Consider the following 23,103-nt stretch of genomic DNA (forward strand, 5'->3'; position numbering starts at 1 on the left):
CTGTAACTACTATTAAAATCATATTTCTAGTACTCTGCACTCAGTATGCTTTCATCTTGCTAAAGAATCTATTGCCTATATTTGTGGTTCAACACTCTTACCTGGTTTTCAAAACTCCCTATCTGACTCCATCCTTCCTATACCAGCTTATTTTCCTTTGGTTCCTAACCAACCACCACCAGCCTTATCAGAACAGCCTTGTCACTATAACACACAAATGTTTATATGCTTACATATGGGATAGTATATCACTGTTCTCTACCTTCACATTTAAAGTACTCCAACTCAAATCACTTCATCTCAATTCTTCATATTCCTCAAGGTCCAACTGAAGCCTCATCTCCTCTAATATGATACTCAGCCCATATCAAACACACTTTTTCGTAATTCCTAATGCATTTGTGAATAGAACTTAGTTGAATATTAAACAAAATCCACTATAAATTACTCCATGGCAGAGCTCACATCCCATTTTTCTTTTGTATCTTGCAGAGCGTTTACATGATTGTAGCTCGATAAATAACCAACTGCTTGTTTCCTACCCAAAAAGGCATCATGCAGCATCTTTTCATAAAAGAACATGGGTTTGGAGTCAGGTGGAACTGGGTTTGACCTTACTAATAATGAAGCATCTGGACAAGTTTGATAAAAAATCTGAGTCTTTGTTTTCTATTATTGAAATGGATATAATAATACTCATCTCCCAGAGTTGTTGTGAAGATCTAATGAGATAATGTGAAAACACGTAGCACTGTGCCTGGCATCTAGCATGTGCTCAATAAACAATTTCCTTCCTCTTCTGTATGCTATTAACCTTTCTTTGAAATACTGACGGAAAATAGTTCTGCTCTAGCTGCTGTATTTTTCCCAGGATATTAGACAGTTAGGGAAGTTGAACAGTTAGGAAAAATTTTGGAAATTTGTCAGAGTGAAGCAGGAAACTGAGGTTTTATACAATTTCAATGTTGAAGCAACTGAGTATGGAGGGACAGGATAAGAGACATTGGATTATAGGACAATCAAATGGAAAAGCACTAGACTAAAGCACCAAATCTGGGTCCAAATCCAGTTGTCCATGCTAAATATCTGGGTGGTCTTAAAAAAGTCACAAGTACTTCCTTCTCATGAGCACAGTGTGTTGGACTAGATGTCCCTCATTCTAAAATCTGTAACTTTGAGTAGTGATGGAGATAATGAACTAGGGAAGTGGGGTTCTACCACTGGTTGACTGTTTGTGGTAGAACCATGCATAAGCTGAGCTTAGTGTTGGGAAAACAAGACTCTTGAAGACAGAGAGTGTAGACGACAGAGAACAGACTTAACTATTTCTAACCTTAGGAATAAGAGAATGTGTAAACTGACTGTTACTATTGGCTAAAAGCTCATTATGAGTAGTAGTAATAATGTTGTATATCTGTAAAGTATTTCATAGTTTTGCATATCTTATTTTATACCCATAACAAGCTTTATAATAAATATTTATATATGAAAAATTATATATATATATAATATACATATACACAAAGAAAAAGAGAATATATTCCTTATAGCATGGGTACTTAGCTGAATTTGGATTTATATTATACTCCATGGATGGATGTTACATCGTATATTCTGTGGGGAGTTTACAGTTTTCTCATTAAAATAAATTTTAAATTTCTATGCACTAGTTTATTACTACGCAAATGACTGCATATTGCCTTATAAATAAGGACATCGAGTTTTTTGGTTGAATTGATAACAAAAGAATGTTCCATAAAAGAGTTGTGGAACTTCCAGTCTTTACTTAGATCAATGTGCCTTTTTGTTTCCTCTTTCTGGAGCATATAAAAATTACATCACTTCCTTTTGATTCGATTGATCAAATTTGAGTATCAAGAGACCTCAAATCTCTATTGAGTTTCTCTAAGATGCTCTGTTTTGCTTTCATTTTTAAATTTTGTTTTAACCATTATAAAACCCATGCACTCATCTTAGGGATTCTATAAGCAAGGAATCTTCCATCAATCATAGTAGGTTAGATAACCTCTTCATCATACAAACATTTCCAACTAACCTGTAACTTTTTCTTCAGGGAATATCGATAGAGATCTGTAGGTCCTACACTAATTATTTTTCTTACTATAACTCTCCTAACCAGTGATTAGAGGTCCATGATATCCCTTTATTCTGCTAGACCTAGACGTGAACTTAGAAAATGGTACCTGTTCTAAAAATCTTACAGGCTATTTGCAAATAAAAGTCTAAAGAAACATAATTAGCAAAATTATTTTAATTAAATGGTGTGGTGTAGGATATGAATTCAAAATCTCAGGAAAGGGACATGATAACTTTTTGAAGGAAAAAAATGGCTCATTTATTGAAAGATAAAACCCATGGGAGCCAAATTCTAGACCTCACCTATGAAGCCTCTCTCATCAATGAAGAAGTGCTATTTGGCCATCTTACTCCTCTCCTAGTGTAATATAAAACTGCCTTCTCGTCTCTTTCTAACAACTACTAATAAAGCTCTTGTGTAACAATTGTGTGTACACTACAGTTTGTAATAAAATTTGCTAAGCAATATAATACTGATAGAAATCCAAGAATATTAAACACAGACCTGATGAATCATCTCACTATCCTCATTTGACAGATGAGATAAAAGAAAATCATAAATGTTAAATGATGTCCCACCATTTTCCTTTAAATATATTTCAATTTCATCCTTCAAAAAAGAATCAACAACAACAACAAATATTTAAAGATACAAATCCAAAAGGTATGAGGATGATAAAACTAAAACCATTAAAACAAGAAGCTAATAGTAATGGAGCGAAAGGCGGCTACAGTTATGTCAAATTCACTACAAAGGAGTGGAATGTCAGTCTGGACAAGAAGAGGTTCTGTGGAGCAAACTGATCAATATTCAAACTTGAGCCTTTAGAACTAACATTTCTATCTTTTTAATGTATGTATCAACAGAACTTTCCTCTCTAAGTAAATACTCAGTAAGGAAACTTTCTTATCCCTGAACTGAGACCTTAAGCCCTAACATTTGATCATCCAAGCCCAGTGCCCCCCCAAACAAAATGCTTGGAATTTGTTTACTCTTGGTCCAGACTCCCAGGCTGATTCTCATCCCTATCTTTAGCACTTACACTTTTGCTGATTGTCTTGTGTCATCACGTACAATAGGTTAGAAACTTTTCACTGAACTTATCTCCTCATTAAAGAAGCTGGCTTAGGAAGCCTATAGATGTACTGTCCATAAGAAATTTATCAGCCTAAATGAATTAGGTTTATGCATTCTCAGTTTGTATATCCTAATTAGTACTGCATTTTCAAAGCCTAGTACAACATCTAGTAAGTACTCAGCAATTTTTTATTAATGAATGAATGGCTACAGAAACACATAATCCAAAATTTCAAAAAACAAAAAGCTTCTTCAGAAGACAAGATATATTATAATTAGGCTAAGTCCTAACAATAAACATTCAGTATGTTTTTATTAATTGTCTTAGTCTTAAAAATTCTTCATGATAAAGAAAGTCAAAGGCAGCAGAATGTATGTTTATAAACCATACACGGATTTATGTACATAACCATATACATATCCAGGGGTTGCAGTTCTCTGTGTTCTTAGCATTTTTTGATGGAGTTTTAAAATTTTATAAACATAAGCATCATGATCAATAGCCTCAGTTGACCTTTGCTAGAATGAGAAAGATTTTTTCAAAATTCTTAATCACTGACAATGCTAAACTAGACTAAAATGTACGTAAAACAATCCCAATGATTTTTAGGGCCTAAATTGAAAGCATTTAAAGAGATAAATAGCTATGACATTAAACTGCAAATTGTAATTAAAATGTTATTTTTAAAGAGAATTTCATGCTGGGATTAAATTTTAGATGAAAGAATTTAAGTTTAAGGTATGGGTTTTTAAAATACAGGACATCTTCTAGTCATTTCAGAAGAGCTGAAAAGTTCACCTTATGATTTTCTGTAGGAAGAGATATTTGTAGATCATTTACCTGGATTGTTTCTAACTCAATTTAACTAATATATTTCTATAATCAGGCTGTTTATTTCAAATAGTAGCTGCTCCTAAAACTTTATATAAGAAATAAAATTCATATAAATCAGAACTTATTTTACATTCACCAGGGAAAAAATACCCCAGGGTAAGTCCTTCTATAAATGAAAAAAATCACTTTTTAATGTGCATTCCAGCATATCTGGATTTTCATATACTAAGCTTGCTTGAATTACATTTTACTTCTATTTGAGTGAATGAATGATGAACTGAAGTTAAGCTATCTTTTCTGGTATGGGTATTTCCCTTAGGTCTTTCTGTGATTGGGAAAATGAGATGCTGGCTGCAATTATACTTTGTAAGAGTAGAACAAGATTTCCTTTAATTAATATATTTTAGGAAACCAAGTAATTTTGATACTGTTATTTTGACAAAGTTCCTTCAAGGTAAAGGCTGATTTACCTTGGTAAGTGGTAAGCCTGACTTTAGTCATAATATGCAGCTTTTACCTATAGTTAATATAATTGCTTTAAAAGATTTTTTGCAAGAGTAATTTCATAGCTCTTCATGTCCTTGGGCATCTTAGCCTGTGGTTTTGAATTAAAAAACAAAACCATTTTCAAATAGACATTCATCCAGCCACTCAAATAATTTATTAATCCTAATTTTGGGTGTATGCATACTGAGAATGTTCTCCTGATGCTTTCAATTAAATCTGCAGTTCCTTGCTCTACTTATCCATTAACCTTAATTCTGAGGCATAAATCCAGAGATAATTATTATAAAACATATGTGGCAAACTCACTCTTATTTCAGGAATGTTTATAAAATTATAGAAATAAGATGGTGTCCCTTAAAAACAAATAAAAATGAAGAACAAAATATGGTTTTTACCAATTTGAAGTAATTTTTGAGTGACTTCCAATAATACATAAATTGTTCTTTTTGCAATACTTAAAAAAAATTGGTTGTGATTATGGTAGAAACATAGGGTACCAAAAAAGGCAATAATTCAGTAGCTATTATTTAGTATCGGATTTCAAATGTGGACAATGAAACGTTTTCAAATCAGCATTGTCTTGGAAATCTAGCAGATTCATTAACTAACACAAATCCACTTAAAATATTCCCCTGAAAAAAATGCTAAACTTGTATATCCATTTGTCACATTTCTTCACTTTAAATTTTAGATATTTTTACTCACAACTGTTTAACCTTCTTTACAAATTCTTAAGAGTGTCAAAACTTTTTCAATGCTTGAAGTACTGATCTCTATTTTACTTTAGGTCTTCACTGGGATCTTCACAGCAGAAATGGTCCTCAAGATCATTGCCATGGATCCATATTATTATTTCCAAGAGGGCTGGAATATCTTTGATGGAATTATTGTCAGCCTTAGTTTAATGGAGCTTGGCCTGGCAAATGTGGAGGGACTGTCTGTACTGAGATCGTTCAGACTGGTATCTGCATAGACTATGTTTATATTCTATCTTTCATTGGCAAAATACTTATTTCAAAAATGAATCAATGTGTATAGTTTTTATAGCTTTTTACCTCAATGATATTTTAAACTTAAACCAGTATGTGTGATATTCTAAGAAAATATATAAATGTTCTCTTTAAAGCTGAGTGTGACTGTTTATCAAGAATGATGAAAAATGGTTGAAACACTTCATAATAATTAACTATGTAAGGCACATTTAAAAACACACATGTGCTTCTAAAATTATGTTTTAAATTCATTAAAAAAATTTTTTTGCTTTCAAGTCTCTAAAGAAATATAAAAACTTTATACCCAATTAATCTTATCTTTTTATCAACCTTACTTATATTAGTGGTAACTACTTTAAAGGAATATGTGGGAAAATATTTGATCCCATTAGCACTTTAGACAATGGTATAACAAACTTTTTTGAATTTAGCAAGAAAAATTATTTAAAAATATGCAAAATTTTATTGGAAATTAAGTAAAATGTGTATTTTTCAAATTGAAAAGCTTTTCCTTAAGTTTATCAAATTAATTTATTTTACTTTTATATTATAAATGTCCATTAAAAATATATAACTCAGGGCTTCCCTGGTGGCGTAGTGGTTGAGAGTCCGCCTGCCAATGCGGGGGACAAGGGTTCGTGCCCCGGTCCAGGAGGGTCCCGCATGCCGCAGAGCGGCTAGGCCCATGGGCCATGGCCGCTGGGCCTGCGCGTCTGGGGCCTGTGCTCCGCAGCGGGAGAGGCCGCAGCAGTGAGGGGCCCGCGTACCGCAAAAAAAAAAAAAAAAAATATATATATATATATATATACCTCATACTTTTAATATTTCTTTTTACTCTCTAAAATATAGTTGGAGGTGACATTAGCTTGCTAAATTCACAAATGTCTGTAATCAAAGTATTAATTTGTTTTCATGGATATATCTGTTGATGAATCAGAAATGTTTTATCATTTCTGAAATATTTTCTCTCTTATATTTGCACTGAAATGATATTATGATTTGATTTACAATTCCAGTATTATTAACACTTTTTTCTGGATTTGAATTTTAGTATAGTTTGAGATTTTATATTCCTCAGAGGTGGGAGTACAATATAGTATCATACTGATAAAATGATGTCTAACTAACTTTTAAAATTATATTGTGACTACTACTAAGAGTATATTTTCACTTGATTACAGCTCCGAGTTTTCAAGCTGGCAAAATCCTGGCCCACCCTGAATATGCTAATTAAGATCATTGGCAATTCAGTGGGGGCTCTAGGTAACCTCACCTTGGTGTTGGCCATCATCGTCTTCATTTTTGCTGTGGTCGGCATGCAGCTCTTTGGTAAGAGCTACAAAGAATGTGTCTGCAAGATCTCTAGTGACTGTCAACTCCCACGCTGGCACATGAATGACTTCTTCCACTCCTTCCTGATTGTGTTCCGAGTGCTGTGTGGAGAGTGGATAGAGACCATGTGGGACTGCATGGAGGTCGCTGGCCAAACCATGTGCCTTATTGTTTTCATGTTGGTCATGGTCATTGGAAACCTGGTGGTACGTATGTATTACAAATGCTCATAATTAAGAACAAGATCAGACAGTGGCTAAGAAGGTGGCCTGATGCAGCAGACACATCTGGTTTTATCATCAACAACCTAGACTCAAATCCCAGTACTAGCACTCTGAGCATGGGCAAGTTGCTTAACTTCTCTCAGCCTAAAATTCCCCGACTATGAAACTGTAATAACAAAACTGAAATCTTATGGTTTATGTGAGGATTACATGAGGTATACCCGTGACAGTCCAAGGACAAAAATATTAGTTTTTAGTTTTCCTTCTTCAAAAAAAATGTTTTTATCAAGACTAACTTTGTCCTAATATTATTTTTTATGGCCTGAATTATTTTTATTCTATTATTATTTTGATGAGATTATGATCTCCAGTAATTCTAAACAAAAGACTATTGAAACTGTTCTTTACACATACATAGTTCATATTGTTTGCTTACTCAGAGGCATAAGTTGCATATTACCAAATTTTGAAGACAAATTTCAATGAAATAGTGCATTATATTTTAGCTATGTATTGTAATTATCCAAACATCTTGGAAATATATTCTTCCCTGAATTTGCTTATTAAAGGAAAATAAATTATTGAGGTTTAAGTTATGCACATGTATAAACACTGACCAGATTTAAAAGACTTACTTTTAGCTCTGACTTAAAAGCACTAATATAGAAGCACAATTTGTATGTTTATGTGTTTTAATGCTTACATTTTTCAATCATGTGTGGTCAGAGTGTTTCTTTATGCTATCATACTGAACCTTTCCTTTGAGAAGTACATTTCAAATGAGACTGCTTAAAAGAATGTTTGTGGGATACCTGTGGACATGCAATTTTTTCAGAATAGTAAATAAGGAAGCTCTAGATTCTGAATAAATCTGATATAAAAATAAGGCAACAAACTGGGGTTCTGGCTTAGCATGAGTCTTCCTACCATGTAACATATTTTGAAACTCAGTAACTACATTTCAAGCTAAAAATATTACTGTAAATAAATTTTATTTTGCATCAGCTATAATGAATTCTTCTTCTATTATTCATATTTTATCAGTTAATTGGGTAATATTTTCCCCATGTATCCAAATGATACACTGAGATTTCTTCATGTTTTCTGCAAAAAAAAAAAGTAAAAAGAAAAGTAATTTACATTATATGGGTCCAGCCTAAACCCTGGAATAATTTTAGACTTCTCTCCATCTGTTGAACTATTTGGACACATATATTTCAAAGTATACTGATGAGAAATGTGTTAAACCTTTTATAATTCGCCTTTAGTAATTTCTGCTGCTATAAAAGTTTGTGGTCATGGGACAATGGAATTTGTATTTCATGTATGTTGTTTTAACACATATCCATCAGGCTATTAAACAGATAAATTCATTATTTACACACATGAAGCTAGACATTCCCTAGACAAACTGGTAAAATGCAGTAAAATGACTAAAATAAAAATATCTTTTTTTTCTCATTGGCCAAAACCAAAAAAATGGGATTTTTGTCTTTTCACTGGCAACCCTGAGTAGACACAATTTAAATCTTAGAACCTCCAATTTCCTGTTGTCCTTCTCGGTTTGAAAGGAAGGGTGCTTGTTTTACCATTTTGTCCTTTGAGCAGGTAGAAGATTTCAGGTTCTTTAAATGGTGTGTGATTAAGACAAGGTTTCTGAAATACAGTAAGCATTCAAGAAGCAGCTGTTGAATTAATTTTAGCAAAGATCTATGAGTTCCCTGTTTAAGCTATTATGTTTATGCATACTTCAATATTAATACAGCAAAATTTTCTTTGTTTCTTTTAGGTTCTGAACCTCTTTCTGGCCTTATTGTTGAGTTCATTTAGCTCAGACAATCTTGCTGCCACTGATGATGATAATGAAATGAACAATCTCCAGATTGCAGTAGGAAGGATGCAAAAGGGAATTGATTATGTGAAAAATAAGATACAGGAGTGTTTCCAAAAAACCTTTTTCAGAAAGCCAAAAGGTATAGAAATCCATGAAGGCAACAAAATAGACAGCTGTGTGTCCAATAATACTGGGATTGAAATAAGCAAAGAGCTTAATTATCTTAAGGATGGGAATGGAACCACCAGTGGTGTAGGTACTGGAAGCAGTGTTGAAAAATATGTAATCGATGAAAATGACTATATGTCATTCATAAATAATCCCAGCCTCACTGTAACAGTGCCAATTGCTGTTGGAGAGTCTGACTTTGAAAACTTAAATACTGAAGAGTTCAGCAGTGAGTCAGAACTAGAAGAAAGCAAAGAGGTAAGAATGCTTTTAAAGTTTTTCTTGCATTTCCTATAAAAAACATGCACCAGTTACTTAGTATTTTTATTGTGCTTATATGCATTATTAAAAAGTGTATTGAAAGTCATATATACAGTAATGTTGGAAAATTATGAGATATTCTTTTTTGAGAATTCCATCCATTGAAATTCCAACTTTTCACAGAAAATCATCATTCTGAATAATTAGTATATTCATCTTCTTGATAGTTTGAAAGTCTGATTAAAAGATGTGGCCTTCAAAAAAACAGATTTTATTTAATATATTCTATTCTACATTCTATTATGCTCTTTAGAAAAAATAACAATGAACCATATTTTATTGATCATTGTTAAAGTGTTATCTCCTTACTTTCTATAATATATTAAGTTTTGCTATGATTTTTTTACTGTGAAAGTTTTGTGTACTTTTTGTTCTCCTCTAAACCTTTTATTGCCTATGATAAGAGTATTATTCATTTATTAAAATTTTACACATATTAGGAAATTAAAAGTAGTACTGATTACATTTTGCCCAGTCAAGGATGAGCAAATCTATAAGGTCTTCCAGATTAACTTGGAAATAGTAAGATTTAGAAAAACTCTACTTAAGGATTACAGTTAAACTGTAGACTGGAAAGCTGTTCTTACTGTCATATTACTACTTACTTAAAAGAAAAGAAAGGAAATTGTTCCTCCTGTAGGATTAAAATTCATAGGATCCTATGATAGTAGCTTAGTGGTATTAATTCTGCAATTCTGCATTGTGCAGAACAGGACTAAATTTTTTATTATTACTTATTTATAGACTTCTGATATACCAGTAGGAAGTAGGAAGTTAAGTCTAGCACAGGGTTATAAAAGACAGGTTTTAGCATGAGGGTATAAATATTGACACCATAGGAATCAGACAAATGATGTCTGATTCTGTGAGCATATTTGCATATTTTGGAACTTTCTTTTTTTAGTAATATGTCAACAGAATTTGTATAAGTAGTAAGTAGCTGACAGTGCCACAACTGATACCCTCCCGATCCTTTTTTTCAGGCATTTCAGAGCTTCTGAGATATATTATAATGGTAAATTTGAAAATATTTTGAAAAAGGTAAAAATACACAAAAAATGTGTATTCTTTCTCCGAAAATTCTTTCTTCGAAATTCTCCGAAATTCCACTCAAAGTCTACTTAGAGAGTTCAATTCTAATTTATGTGTTGCTCATTCTAGTAAAATAAGAATTCAATTCTAATTTTATTTTCCATCACTTGACATAGATTTATTTAAGAAAATCATCAATTAATTAACAGGCATTTATTGAGCGCTTTTGTGAATTCAGCACTCTGCTGGATACTAAGGGTAAGGAAGAGTTAAAGGAGAGATTCATAACATAACCCCCTTCAGGGAAATCTCAGCATCTTTGAGGAAGCTAATACTAACTCACAAAATTATTAAAAACCTATTAAAAAGTTTAATCCTGTAGGACTGAATACAAGATTATGCAAGTATTGAGAACAGCAAGAACATAGCAAATTGTTAAACGGAAGAGATAAAATTAAAGTAGGCCTCAAAATGTGGGTCAAATACATGAACAGAAAGCAAAAAGCAGAAACTTACTAAACAAAAGCCAGAGTTAGAGTGAGCTTAGTATTAAGGTGCAGTAGTGAAATAATCAGCATGTATAAAGTATTGGTTGAAAAGACTGGAAAAATATGTATGGGTGAGTAAGGTAGTTTCAGATTATACAGTCTTTGAAGTAAGTCAAGGAGCTTGGAATTGGCTGCATAGTCAATAAGGTGCTAAGCAGGTGAAAAGCAATAGGAAAGTGATGTTTTAGGAAAATTTATTTGATAGCAATAAGTAAAACCGTTTAGAGTGAGAACTGTTATCTTGGGGAATGTGGTAACAATCATTTGATAATAATGAGGTGACAGAATTCTGGGCTACGGTAATAAGTATGGGAACTGAGACTAACTGGCTTTTGACCAACCTAGTAAAGAATCTGAGAAATTGGGAAAATGGTGATGCAACTGTCTGAAATGGCCTTTTTAAGAAGGTTACCAGGTTTATGGGGGAAGAGAAAGAATTCAATTGGGACATACTGAATTAGAAGTGGGATATAGTGAGAACGAGAGACTGAATGAGCAGTCAGGGTTTAAAAATAGATTTAATAACGCAGATTTCATAATTATCTGATTCCTTGAAAATAGAGGAGTTCCCTAAAGAAGTAATTACAAAGAGAAAATAAGGGAAGACTAGGGACAAGACTAGCTTGGAGTCAAGAAGAGATAGAAAAGCCAAAGAGGCAGAGAAACATTTGCTATGTTAACATCATAGGTTTCATCTCACTGCACTCATGGAAATGATATACCTTAATTTCTTTTTACCAAAAAGTTGGTTTCCAGAATACTTCAAAAACTCACTTTGTTATACAGCAGAAACTAACACACCATTGTAAAGCAGTTATACTCCAATAAAGATGTTAAAAAAAAAAAACTCTATGATGTTCACAGATATTTCAAATTATTGCTTTAGGAGAATACTACCTCATTGTCATGTCCTTTTTTTTAATGACTAAAAAATCATAAACTTGGAACAATGAGATACAATGTCTTCATTTTCAAGTCCTTGAAAACATTTTATTATCTGAACAAAAATTCTTTATTGGGTGATTTTTTAAAATAATCATCTGTCCTCTTCCAAGCTGGTTTTGGATACATGGAATCCAATTACAGAATGTAATAAAATTGTTTAAAGTATACAGATATATTAGAGGGAAAATACTTAAAAGTAAATATAAAATTAAAACTTTTATAAAGCTAGGATAAAATTTCAAATTATTTTGCACAGTAAAATTAAATTCAGCAGTAAGTTTTATGTGGATGATTTTTTAAATTAGTACCAGAAAAACCTTGAAAGAATAATAGGGCAATTCTCACGTATGCTCACACAAAGTTTAAAAGTACAGTTGACCCTTGAACAACACAGGAGTTGGGGTGTCAACCCTATATCCAGTTGAAAATCCGAGTATAATTTACAGTTGCCCCTCCATATACATGATTTTGTATCTGCACTCCCACATCTACAAATTCAGCCAACTGAGGATCCTGTAGCTGTAGTATTTACTATTGAAAAAAATCTGTGTGTAAGTGGACCTGCACAGTTCAAACCTGTGTCGTCCCAGGGTCAACTGTACACTGTTTTCAAAAATAAAAGTAAAAATCAGCATTATAGAATAGATTTAAATAAATTCTAGCGAAGTTCAGTTTTGATCTGAAATTTCTGAAAACTGCTGGCATTGAACACAGGTCACATATCAGATTCACATTTATGTTGGCTGGGTTGTTCTTTTTTATTAGCTATTGCACACACACACTCATACACACACACACAAATTAAAAATAACGTATCCATAAAGTGGCATATTGGTTCACACTTCTTAGTTTTTTGAACACAAGTAGATAAAGAACATTGGGCTGTGCTTTGGGGGACACAAAATATCCTTTCTCTTTGCTGACAAAGTGAAAAATCATACAAGTTAAACCTAACAGAACAATACATTTCAAAAGAAAGGAAGAAAGAAAAGAAAAAAAAAATTGCACCACATTTCTGCTTTAAGAAGAGGCAGTAAATTAGTCATTAATTTAGATAGTATTTGAAAACTCTAGCTGCTCTATTCCTTCCATTCATTTTCAAAATATCTAGCTATACCACAGTTGGGGAGAAATGATCTCTAGAAGATTTTAGAGATAAAAATATGAATTGCTGTTATTATATTATGTAATACATATTTTATATATGTGTATCTATTATATGCACCAGTAACATAAACAGACTGGTATGGAAACGAACATAAAGTTTTGCATGAAAAAAATTTTAAGGAAATTGAAGGCATGAATTTCAAAACAGTGATCCTTTTATTTTGTAAAACCTTGGAATTGTATATATCTTATGACAAGATATAATGTAGAATTTTGTTTTTATATAAACATGATTTCTTGACATTTTTATATAATTATGGATTTTTTACAATTTAGTTCTTGAAAGGTTTCATTGTCTTCCCAGGTGAAGGATATAGAATAAATGCTCTTAAGAAGCATATTTGAAGTTGAATTCCAAAGCTCAATCTAGGAATATCATACTGTGACCTTCACTGCTTACCATTCTTACTTCTCACAGGGGTAAAATCAAGCTGGAGCCTTCAAGAATGAAACTCTGGTGTTTTTTAACCAGCCAGAGGCTCGTGCCACCACTTTTACCCAGGTTACCCAAGCAAGTTGTACATGTACAATCACTTTCTAAATAAATTTTGACTGGCCTGCATGCTACTCAGCTACGTTCCTTCCCCTGCCATGGCAAGGAAGTGCTAGACGTGCCCAGCTGCTCTCTGCTGAATCGTGTGACACATCACAGCATGGTCAGGCAAGACGGGCAGTCCCAACACCGTTTTTGATTCTGTTAATGACTTTCCAGTTTAGTCTGTTTAGGCTTTTAAAAGCAATAATTGCATGCTCTATAGGATTTATATCTATTTTAAAACATGATAGAAATGTTTAAAGTTCAAAATAGTTAAGAACTTGAGAGGATGCATTTTTTTTCAGCTTTTATTTCATTAAAATAAGACCACAACTTTTTGTTGTTGTTGATTCAGCCCTTATAAGTAAACTGTATTACCAAAATGAGCCTCACAGGGTTTGACAGTGTTGCCATTTTCAGATCATTATATTCAGATCTGTGAATATAATTTTCAACCCATCCAATTCATGTACTCCAGATAGAAATGTTTGCTTTCATGTTTTGGGGGAAAGCCTCCATTAAAAAAAAAAAAAGAGTAAGGTGATCATGAGATTTTGGATATGAAGGGCCATAGTCTGTATACATTTGGGCACCACATATCTTGGATTTTCATGTAGTTTGGGGAAGTTGTTAAGTCATGTGTCTGCCAAACCCTAAGTGATCACTGTAATTAAAAAATGAAAAGCATCATGATACAGGATAGGAAAAGTTCATTGCATCTTAATATTAAGTAATTGGTTCAGTGTACCCATTTTTTTAAATTTCCCTGATCCACATTAATTTCTCCCTAAATGTTCTACCCAAAACTGAGCAGGCAAAAAAGAGACTTGGAAAATTTCCTTCTTTGGATTATTATTTATTGATTATAGTTTTATGAGGAATAAAGGATATCTCCAAAAATTGCTGTAGGTTTGTGGATGAAATAAATCTTTAGTTTATTCTCTTGACTCAACTTTCTCCTGTTACTGGAATCACAGCCAGAGTGAGTGTTCTTGTTTGTTTGTTTTTGGGCACACCACACGGCTTGTGGGATCTTAGCTCCCTGACCAGGGATCAAAGCCGGGTCCACAGCAATGAAAGCCTGAGTCTTAACCATTGGACCGCCAGGGAATTCCCCAGAGTGAGTGTTCTTGAAGGCAAATTAAAAAGTGAAAAGTTCATGAGTATTAGCAGTTTTCAAGGCTTTTGGTGAAAAAAAAAAAAAACCTAATTAGAGCTTGGGGTTTGTCTATAGGTTTAATTTATACATACTCTCTTCTTCTCTAGGGATAACTGAGAATTAGCTATAAAATGAAACAAATTCAGACATAAAATTATAAATAAAAAGTTTTCTAAAATACAGCCCCTGGTGATTTATGTAATTTTACTTAAAATGACTTTTTAGTTTTAGGAGTAGAACAAGATTATTAGTCATTGAAGAAAATCTGATTATTTTTTCTTCACAAGCAGGGCAGAATTAAATGGTACTGGAAAATTATCTTTTACACCATGTTTATAACAGGATTCCCTCTTTTTCAAAGTCGTTATGGAAACTTTGAAAATGATGCTTGACTAAGGTCCCAAGCACGTACCCTTCTAGAAAAGGCCCTGTGCTCCGTTTTCAGAATCTGGAGAGCAATGGGAGAATACCTCTAGCTTCCCATTTCTGTTACGTTCTCAGTGTCTTCCAAATGCTCTCTGAGAAACTGAATGTGACACAACTCTTTCAGAGGCACAGATGGGAGTGTGAAAAGCCATTTTAAACCTATCTCGACCTTTAGAGAAAGGTTTTGGTGCTTCAGTGTACTTCTGCTGAAATAAAAATTAAGGCAAGTTTAGATGGAAATTTTTGTATTATCTTAACATAAACCAGCTTTTTCTTTTGCCTGCTGGATGTCCTTTTACCTTATTCTTCAACTACCATATAATTATTGTCAGTTTCCTATATTATGTTCGTAGTAAGCCTCTTTTAAAATAAAAGGTGCATGAGGGGTGTTACACATTTAAAATATGTTAAGGCCAAATTAAATAGAGATGGTTTATATTTTTAACCATTCAATAAGTGGTCCAGAAAAAAAAGAGCTATTGGTTTTAGTCGTGTTCCTCCTGCCTTGGATATGCAGCCCAGTGACCTCACTGTGTGGCTACCTGTCCTTCAAATGAAATATAAGTCAAGATATGGATATGCATATCCAAAAGATCAGACTAAGGCCCTGATAGATTGTGTAACCAAAAGATTTTCTTCTTTTACTTTCAAGACAAAACCCAGAAGTTTTGAAAGAAATGGCTAGATTTTAAAGGCAGTCTGTAATGGCTGAATCTTTTATTTTTGCCTTTTGAATCATATAGCAGTTTGTGAGAGTCAAACATTTGATAGCTGACTGAAAATAAATGAAATGTGAGCGCATTTCGGTGGAAGTAGGCCAGTTGCTAACATTCTCTTCCATTTCTGAAAGTTAAATTTCACTATTTAATTGGATAAAAATTGAGCAATATTCGCCATAAGGGGGGATTTCTATATAAGTTCATGTTATCAGGGGAAAATGGCTTTTCTGGGTGCTGATTCTGTCATTTCTTACAAGTAGTATTTGCAGCTAACCTTGAAAACTTCACATTCATGTACCATGTCTTTGAGAACATGGTTCTTGGACCAGCGTGCGGCTTCCACAGCATTGCGCCGGGCTTCTGCTTCAGCCAGGCATGCTTCCTGTGGCTGAATTAGGCCTGGAGAATGTTGCATCTTCAAACCTGCTTTCCAGTGTGCATTTGTAGAGCATAAGTCATCATCCCTCTGTAGTCTCAGTAGTTTCTACAAGGGATGGAAGAATCTAGCCTTAAGTGCCATAAAATATTGGACGGATAGGGAGAAAACAGTACAAGAAAACAAGTGATGAGCTTGTACTATGTGGTTTTATATGGAAGCTTTCTACTGTTATGCCTATATACCTAATTACATTTTTATAACTACTTCAGAACAAGTATTAATTTTAGTTATTTAGTATAGTCATCAAGTTCCTTAATGTGGAAAATTTCATTTCAGGTATCTTTTTTTTTTTATCATTTTAGTAGCACAGCTATGGCAATTTAAAGAAAGTAAGTTATTCTTTGTATTTATCATCAGTCACCTGCTTTTAAATCAGTTATGTGTTTTTAAATAAAATTTGGAAGTCATTTTGGTATGGCTATGATAAAAGTATGACAAACTACCCTCTACCAGAGTATGAATGCCAAAATGTTGAACTTAATTAGAAATGTTTAGATTATGAAGATAGTATTATATCCATGTATAGAATTTTAAATGCTTAAGTAGTTTTCTAGGACATAAATTTCAAAATTTAAAAATACAGCAGTAAAATTCTTTATGTTTCCAGTGACTAAAGCTTATCAGGCAGTATATCTTAATTGGTAAGTTGTTGTAACTTAATAAGAACACAGTCTAAGCTTTAATTTATAAATGTAGGTAAATTCACAACTTTAAAATGTTTATGTAGTTGATACAATATTTTTATAACTTCATAGGATAAAGTATATGTACCTTCTTATGACAAAAATGTGGCCTATGAAGATTACACCATGAATAAGCCTGACTCTCCAACTAGCAGGAATTAACTTTATGCCAAATTTCATAGGAAAAGGAGCCTCCCACAAAACACTTTCAGTGGCAGAAACACTAGCCTACCAACTATTTTTTAAACCTTGATTCATCAAGTCTCTGTCTAAACATTCCTTAAGGAGTTTTGCAGAGCATAAGGTTAATGAGCTTATCCTTATAATCAGAAAAACTCCTGAATAACGGTGAAGCAATTCCGCATGTAAAATGGGTTCTGCTCATTTGAGAAGAGCAGAATACATGCAGAGATTTTTTCCTTGACTGTTTTCAAAAGACATGCTATGCTTCATAATGCCAGGCAGATAGAGGTAAACTAACTCACACACAGACCCTCTCTGCTTTACAATGTACATTACCTCCATAGCCATTTAGAAAATTGAAATTATTTGTATTTTAACATACTAAACACATTCACAAAAGTTTACAATCTAAAGACAGTACCAATAACAAAGACACATCCAGAGGTCAATACTTGGTAAACGTGGATACAATTGTCATTCAGATTAATGGCTACCATCACTTGTGCTGTAAAGGATTTGCTTTAAATATAAGACACTTGTGTAATACATGGCAGAGAATTATAATGCAAAACATTGAACATTTCACAACTGTATTAACAGTGGTAAAATAAGAAGTGAAGGGTGAGTATATTTTCTAAAGTTTTCAAATGGAAAAGTATATGTGTATTTGCGTGTGTATACATATATACTTATTACTTTCTTCCTTCAGATTTCTTTATTGAATGTCTGCCAATATTTTAGAGAAACATTTTGGAAATATGTGTTTTTACCACTAAAATATCATTAATAATTCCTATTCATTAAGAAAATGCATTTTCTAATACAACTAAACAGACTTCTGCAAAGGCCACAATTGAGTTACATATCAAAATGAAGAGATCAAATTATCTAAACACTATAACTCTCTCTATAAGAGTAATAACAAAATGCATTCAATCATTCATTTTTCATAAATTCAACATAACCATTTAGTGTCTATTCTATGCTTGAATCTTTTGGTGTATAGATGTATATTTGTGTATGTGTGTACATTTTAATATATATGTATATATGTACATAAATATACAATTTTATGTATATATATCATTTATATATATTTATGAGAATATTTGGTCAAAGCAAACAAGTATTATGGGCAAAACGTTCTATAAAATTTAGCATGGAGAAATCATAAGAAAGAAAGGCTTCATGGAAAAAGTGGATCGTGACCAGGCTCAGAAGAAATTATTCAGCTTGGATTGGCCAAAAGGAAGAAGAAACATGAAGCTTTTTATAACTAACCTCAAAATAATTTGGTTTCTTACTGGTTTTATTTATACAGTGGATATTATTGCTGCCACTCATCAAATGTCAGAGTGTCCAACCCATAAACCACCAATGAAATTGGAAGGGAAGAATTATCTAGTATTTTCTTGGTTATACCAGAAGCTGCTGCAATTCTATCCAGCAGTAGCTTTCCTGGGATTTTCTTAAAAGAATAAAGATATTCTGGCTGTAAGAAGCAGAAAAATCCTGAGAGAATAAAATATGTCTTTACCTTCCACCTCTCCAAAAAGTAGAGGATTTTAATGGTAAAAATTCTTGTACTCTAATGATCCTAAGAACCATAGGCCATAATCGATGGCCTAGTCTCTCTTTAGCATACTCCAGACTAGGAGATATTTTATTATAGAATTATATTTTGACTTAGGGTAACTTTCATAATATATTTAATTGGACATGGTTAACGTCACCCTCAAAGTAATACCACAGAAAATATCATCTGGATACTACTCTTCCATGTTCACGTTATAAAGTATTAAACTACATTTGGATGGTGATTTCAAAAAATCAAGAATTTTGAGCCAAATTTCCTCCAATATGACTGATGCTTAAGGAGTTATCCAGGTATTTTTCAGTAACACATTAACTCTTTCAGAGGGTTAGGGCAGAGTGACCCTATAACTCAGCTACTAAAGTTAATGGGGCCTTTGAAACCATTAACATGTCCATGTTCTTTCATTCTAAAAGTTTTACATTCCCTGGGTTGTGCTGTATGTCATATCTTTGCATCACTTTTCATAAAGCATTGCACATCCATAATGTCATCCCAAGTGGTATCAGAGTACTTATTAGATATCTATTCTTGCAACACTAAAGTGGCTCTTCCTAGCCACATGGCATGTCACAATAATTTTTTTAAAGGAAAACTTCACAGCCTGATCACATGTTGAATTTGGAATATGCTCCTAATGAAAGTCTATACAGATTTTGAACAATGTCATTTATGAAGAAATTTCCATTTCATTTAGAATTCTTTGGCAAGTATTGAATTCATTTAAGCAGTTCAAAAAAGGGAGAGAAAGAGAAAGAGAGATCTATCATTTTTCTGCTAGTAAAGTAAAAAGAAAATTATGTAAGCCAGAGAAAAATATAGCTCTAAGTTGAACTATAATGACTGTGACTAATGTTAATGTGCCACTCTTCCTTTCTAAAATTACAGAAACATGGACAGTAGTTACAGACAACTGGTAATGTTCCTTGCCCTCTGAAAATTTCCATTGAAGAGTGGAAATTACAATTTGATTTGAAGCATTTTAATTAATATAATCAATAGTGAATGTCAGCATACCAAACTTTTATCAAACTATTCTTGATTTGGCCTGAGTGATGATGTATTAAATTATTTTCATATGGCATCCATAGACAAATAGAGATCATAAACAAGTTAATCAGTAAAATCACTCCCTTCCAAATCAACCACATTGAATGCTGTCTAACCATTTTTTGTCTGAATCAACTTAGTAGTTACATTGTTTTAAACAATAGGACTTCAAGTATGTTAAATTATTAGTACACAATTATCAGTACTGTTAACAGAGTCAAATGCTATCACTACCACCATCATTTTTTCACACCATCACAGAGCATTTCCAAATTAGCTGAATAAAAGGGGAGAAAAATCACATCTTTGCAATGCGGTTTTGTTTCCAGAAATTAAATGCAACCAGCTCATCTGAAGGAAGTACAGTTGATGTTGCTCTGCCCCGAGAAGGTGAACAAGCTGAAATTGAACCCGAGGAAGACCTTAAGCCAGAAGCTTGTTTTACTGAAGGTAAACAAGCTCTAGTGTGGTTAAATGCAATCTCCCTTCTTTCCTTACAGAGACTAAATATACCTCATTTGAAGGAAATATTTCAAAGAAATGGTGAAGGCATATTTATCTTTGTTTTCCTCTTTTCTTCCAAAAAGTTAATTTATCTGTATTTCCTGATTATACTATAGCAGCTACTGTGCCTGGACAATTAAGATAATTTGACAAGTCCTTTTTTTCATCCTCCAGAATGTGGAGAAGTGAACCCTAGAAGATAAATGGCATTCTGGAACATCATCTCATTATTGATAAAGCAATCCCTTCAGACCTCATTGGCAATGTTGTGATTTGATTTATAGATGCTGCAATAATTACACTCCATCTCTAACAGTTTCAAATGTGGTTAATTTGGGCTGTGACCAGAGCTGTTTGGGGATATAGATGTGCTCTAGAGCCTTGTCAGGGAGACCAGCAGTTATTCTCACAGTGACCAGTACAGTGGCTAGCACACAAATCAATAAAGGTTTGCTGATTCCGTGTGATTGGACTGAATCCCATAAGTAGTAACTCAGAGCAGAAGAGTGGATGGAAGTTTAGAAATAACATGGAAGCTAAGAGCGGGAGGACAAAGGAAGAGAGATACTGACTGACAAGATGAGTCATAGGTGTGACTAAGAAAAGCACTGAGGCTGAAAATAAATAGCTTGGGAAAACTGACAGTGGATGACACCTTGGGAGACAGGGGAATTTTCTGTGTGAAAAGAAGTGTGTAAAAATCCAGGATCACATCAAAAAATGAATAAACAATTTGAATATGCAGTTTTTCCCCAAACCTGAGAGATGTTCTTGTCTATGATTGGCCTTGAGGCAAAGAGAGATCCTAAGCAGGGTTAAAGAATGGAACCATTTATACTCAAGCAGCTCTTTGATTCTAGGTAGCTGGCTGATATGTAAGTCTGAGAATGATTCACTATACAGGAGGGATGCTGAAGATAACTAAGGGATGAAGTAGCCAGTTGCTGTATAAAATGATGATCTGAGACTAGGATTGGGGAGGGAGGAACAAAGTTTATTTCTTCCTATTTAAGATTGAAATATATTTTTCTAGTTTATTATATTTAATGTTATCTTTTAGGATGTATTAAAAAGTTTCCATTCTGTCAAGTAAGTATAGAAGAAGGCAAAGGAAAAGTCTGGTGGAATCTGCGGAAAACCTGCTATAGCATTGTTGAACACAACTGGTTTGAGACTTTCATTGTCTTCATGATCCTTCTCAGTAGTGGTGCTTTGGTAAGTGTAACGCATTATTGGCAAGAATCAGGTTCTAGTGAAATAGCTTATCTCCAAAAATACCAGAAGCATACACTTAGTTTAAGGAGCAAAACAAGAGGTATATTTGTACCTTGCAGAGCTTGGCACCCAGGGTTTAACTATGCAAAATTCATTACAGAATAAATTAGAACCATGAGCAGCCAGATGGAATTTCTCATCTGGTGCTTTTCTAACAGATGTTTTCCTTACTGAGACAACCATTTCCAGGGACATTCTGTAACTACATTACCTTCCATGTCGAATCCCATCCAGTTCTCCCAAATAATCATAGTAATATTTATGGACTAAAAGTGTATTTTTTTATGTCTAATCAATTTATTCTTTCAAAATGAGCCAGATCATTCAGAGAATTGATGAAAGTAAGGTTGGAATAGGCCAAGTCTATCCCTCGTTAACAGAACTTCTAGATATTTTCTGAATTCATATTACTTCTCTAAAAGCATGTCTTTGTAGAAGTAATTGAGATACAGATCTTGGGGTGAGAGGCAGAGAAGAAAGCACAAACTAAATCAGTAAAGATACTGACATTTTCTTGCCAACATTTTCCATTAGTTTTAGTCTTTAGATTTCGTCTGGTTCCACATTTGTCTGATACTAGCCAATATTTATCAAATTAGTGCTTTGTGCCAAGCATTCTACTAAGAATTTTATCAAGTATTTGGGTGGAGGCAAGCCATTCAAATAAAATAAAAGCATTCTTGATTCACAGGCTTTTGAAGATATATACATTGAACAACGAAAAACTATCAAAACCATGCTAGAATACGCTGACAAGGTCTTCACTTATATATTCATCCTGGAAATGCTTCTCAAATGGGTAGCTTATGGATTTCAAACCTATTTCACTAATGCCTGGTGCTGGCTAGATTTCTTGATTGTCGATGTAAGTATCCTAAGTGATTTTTATGAAATTATTCTTAAAAGAGGCAAGTTTGACATTTCATATATTTCTACAATTAAAACCTTGACTTTAATTAGACCCTAGTTTCACTAATTCTGACACAATTATGCAATTATCTTTTTTTAAAACTACAAAAAAAATGCAAAAATGAGGTAAGTCTCAAGGGAAAGCAGTAGAAAAGGTCCTAAAAATGTGGACAGTGGTAAGAGAAAACACAGAGAGAGTTGTTCTAGGCCACAGGCAAATAGCTCTTCTTTTTCTGAAAATTAAGGATCTCAAGGTAAGGAATAGCTAAAAATCTGTTAATTGACAGATCTAGCTTATTAACAGTTCAATTGAAAAAAATTATCTCCAGGAGGTAAAATCAAGACATATTTGGGGCCAGGAATTGTCAGAATTGCACTCTAATCCCTTATTAGAGTGTATGTTACTAAATAATGTTAAAATAACCTATTCACTGTATTCATTCAGCCACAAACCCACAGAGACAATAAATTCCATTCTTAAATCAGTAGTTAGATACCTCAGTAGCTAATGAAATATTTACCATGCAAAGAGATAGGTGTAGAAGCC

The 23,103-nt window shown here is 33.3% G+C and overlaps 1 protein-coding gene across 2 annotated transcripts in view; it reads left to right on the forward strand.

Annotated features, from left to right (window-relative positions):
* LOC111172812 (sodium channel protein type 3 subunit alpha) overlaps positions 1 to 23,103 on the forward strand; it is an 82,864-nt gene that overhangs the window by 38,533 nt on the left and 21,228 nt on the right. For both annotated transcript variants that reach the window (XM_089916744.1, XM_030760432.2), the window contains exons 14-19: positions 5,305 to 5,478; positions 6,691 to 7,047; positions 8,855 to 9,325; positions 20,198 to 20,318; positions 21,433 to 21,587; positions 22,339 to 22,512. In XM_089916744.1, the coding sequence (XP_089772870.1) occupies positions 5,305 to 5,478; positions 6,691 to 7,047; positions 8,855 to 9,325; positions 20,198 to 20,318; positions 21,433 to 21,587; positions 22,339 to 22,512 (1,452 nt within the window). The remainder of the gene's footprint in view (positions 1 to 5,304; positions 5,479 to 6,690; positions 7,048 to 8,854; positions 9,326 to 20,197; positions 20,319 to 21,432; positions 21,588 to 22,338; positions 22,513 to 23,103) is intronic.

The sequence above is a fragment of the Delphinapterus leucas genome, chromosome 8 (assembly GCF_059928025.1).
Source record: "Delphinapterus leucas isolate spDelLeu-1000000601 "Yukka" chromosome 8, BTC_Dleu_Yukka2, whole genome shotgun sequence".
Lineage (NCBI taxonomy): Eukaryota > Metazoa > Chordata > Mammalia > Artiodactyla > Monodontidae > Delphinapterus > Delphinapterus leucas.